The sequence below is a fragment of the Gossypium raimondii genome, chromosome 12 (genome assembly GCF_025698545.1).
Source record: "Gossypium raimondii isolate GPD5lz chromosome 12, ASM2569854v1, whole genome shotgun sequence".
Classification (NCBI taxonomy): Eukaryota; Viridiplantae; Streptophyta; class Magnoliopsida; order Malvales; family Malvaceae; genus Gossypium; species Gossypium raimondii.
In genome coordinates this window covers 34,367,353-34,369,632 of record NC_068576.1, presented here as the reverse complement: position 1 = coordinate 34,369,632, position 2,280 = coordinate 34,367,353, and the positions used below count along the sequence as shown (strand labels likewise).

The following is a 2,280-nucleotide window of genomic DNA, read 5'->3' as shown; positions in this document are numbered from 1 at the left end:
GTTGCTTCACCCCTTGCACGGGCGAAGGGAGGGGATAGGAAAGAACCTTGGCTCCCCTAAAATGAAAAATTATGCTTCTAACTCTTGAAGTTTTATAAAATTTTAAGTAAATACATGGTAAAATTGGTGAAGTTTTATATCATCAAATCCCTACGAAATCTAAGTTTGAAGACTAAAATAAACCTAATTATCAAGCTCAAGGGCCAAATATGATATTAGCCCATTTACCGGTTTTGTTTAATGAATGAAAATTGGTGAGTGACTCAGAAAGGTTGAGCCAGATTTGAGCTTTGAGCCGGCTTGAAAGGAGAACAAGACATGAAAGCATATAACGTCTACTAACCATTTATTTTCATTTTGGGCAATATTTTAATGGGTTCACTTCTATATACTTTTTTGACCATTTCTCTCAAACAAGCCCATCTCTCTCTATCGCTATCTCTCGTCATCGAGGAAAAAGAGAAAAAAAAAAGAAAAAAAAGAGGTACCCTACTTTCTCTTTTAATTGATCTCCATAATTCCTTTCACTCTCTCTTTCTCTTTCCTCCTTGTCCATTGGTTCTCCCTATAAAAACCCCCCATCTCCAGTACTCCATGAATGCAGCTAGCTGAGTACCACCAGCAGCATTTTCACTACTTCATAAATCCCCCCTTTCTCTCCTCTTTGGTGCAAAGACATGAGTCTCTCAATGAAACCAGCAACGCCATGCACATTTCCCACCACAACTAGACCAGCCAAGCATGTTTCTGTCCGTTGCTGCACTCTCACTCAAACGGCTGTGAGACCACTCAAAATGTCCTTAGATACTCATCAACCGGCAGTCAAGAGTTGGGAACATTTGCTCGACCCTCTTGATTATGACCCAATGGCTTCACTTTTCACATCTAGAGCCGTTAAGTTGGGCAACAAATGGAAGGAGTATCTAGGGGTTAAAAACTGGGAAGGTTTACTCGATCCATTAGACGAAAATTTGCGGGGCGAAATACTTCGGTACGGTAGCTTTGTTGAAGCTGCATATAGGTCATTTAACTTCGATTCGTCGTCGTCGTCGTACGGAGCTTGCAGGTACCCGAAAAGTACATTATTAGCCCGTTCGGGGTTGCACCAAACCGGTTATCGTTTAACTAGACATTTACGTGCCACGTCAGGGATACGATTGCCACGTTGGGTTGAAATGGCGCCAAACTGGGTGGCAACGAAGTCTAGCTGGATTGGTTACGTGGCAGTCTGTCAGGATAAAGAGGAAATCGCCAGGCTTGGCCGGAGAGACGTGGTGATTGCTTTGAGAGGCACCGCTACTGGTCTTGAATGGCTTGAAAATTTCCGTGCTACTCTTACTCCAGTCCCCAATGCTGACACCAAACCTACACACCACGATGACGGCGACGGCGACGACTCGGAACCCATGGTGGAAACCGGGTTCCTCAGCCTTTACACGTCGGGAACAGACGAGGTACCGAGCTTACAAGAAATGGTCCGTGAAGAAATCTCACGGTTGCTACAAACGTACGGTGACCAGCCTCTGAGTTTAACCATCACAGGACACAGTCTCGGTGCGGCTCTGGCTACTCTGACCGCTTACGACATAAAAACCACCTTTAAACGTGCTCCGATGGTGACCGTCATGTCGTTCGGAGGTCCACGTGTAGGTAACCGGAGCTTTCGTTGCCAACTAGAGAAACAAGGGACGAAAGTGTTGAGAATAGTGAACTCTGATGATCTTATCACAAAAGTACCCGGGTTCGTACTAGAGGAAGAAGACGCTGACGTGCCGAAAGACCAAAACGTCTACGTGGCGGGTTTGCCTAGCTGGATCCAAAAACGGGTCGAAGACACACAGTGGGTATACGCGGAGGTAGGAAGAGAGCTTAAACTCCGCAGCAGAAGCTGCCCGTACCTTAAAAATATCAACGTTGCCACATGTCACGACCTCAAAACATACCTCCATTTAGTCAACTATTCATGAAGCTCCACGCGTCCTTCCAGTCCACAACAGAGAGAAAAAAAAGGGCAGTGTAAATCAGAAGCGAAAACAAGAAAATGGGCTAAAAAACACCTTTTTCCCGTACAGAAAGTTCTGTACGGCCTCTAACAAACCGCCGAGTAAAAACTAAAATCGTAAATAGTTTTACCTTCGTTTTTGCCGCAAACCGGCACATTCTAATTCTTTCGTATAAAAAAGAAAAATCAAATTTCCATAATTCGACATCTTACATGCTTATTGTCTTTTTATTGCCTTATTTGCCCGAAAATCACCACACAAGAATATAGGAAAACAA

At 44.2% G+C, this 2,280-nt stretch overlaps 1 protein-coding gene across 1 annotated transcript; it reads left to right on the top strand.

Moving 5' to 3' along the window:
* Positions 1–677: 677 nt before the first annotated feature.
* Positions 678–1,967, top strand: LOC105762418 (phospholipase A(1) DAD1, chloroplastic). The gene has a single exon (XM_012580226.2). The coding sequence runs from the start codon at positions 678–680 to the stop codon at positions 1,965–1,967; it is 1,290 nt and encodes a 429-aa protein (XP_012435680.1).
* The last annotated feature ends 313 nt before the right edge of the window (positions 1,968–2,280 follow it).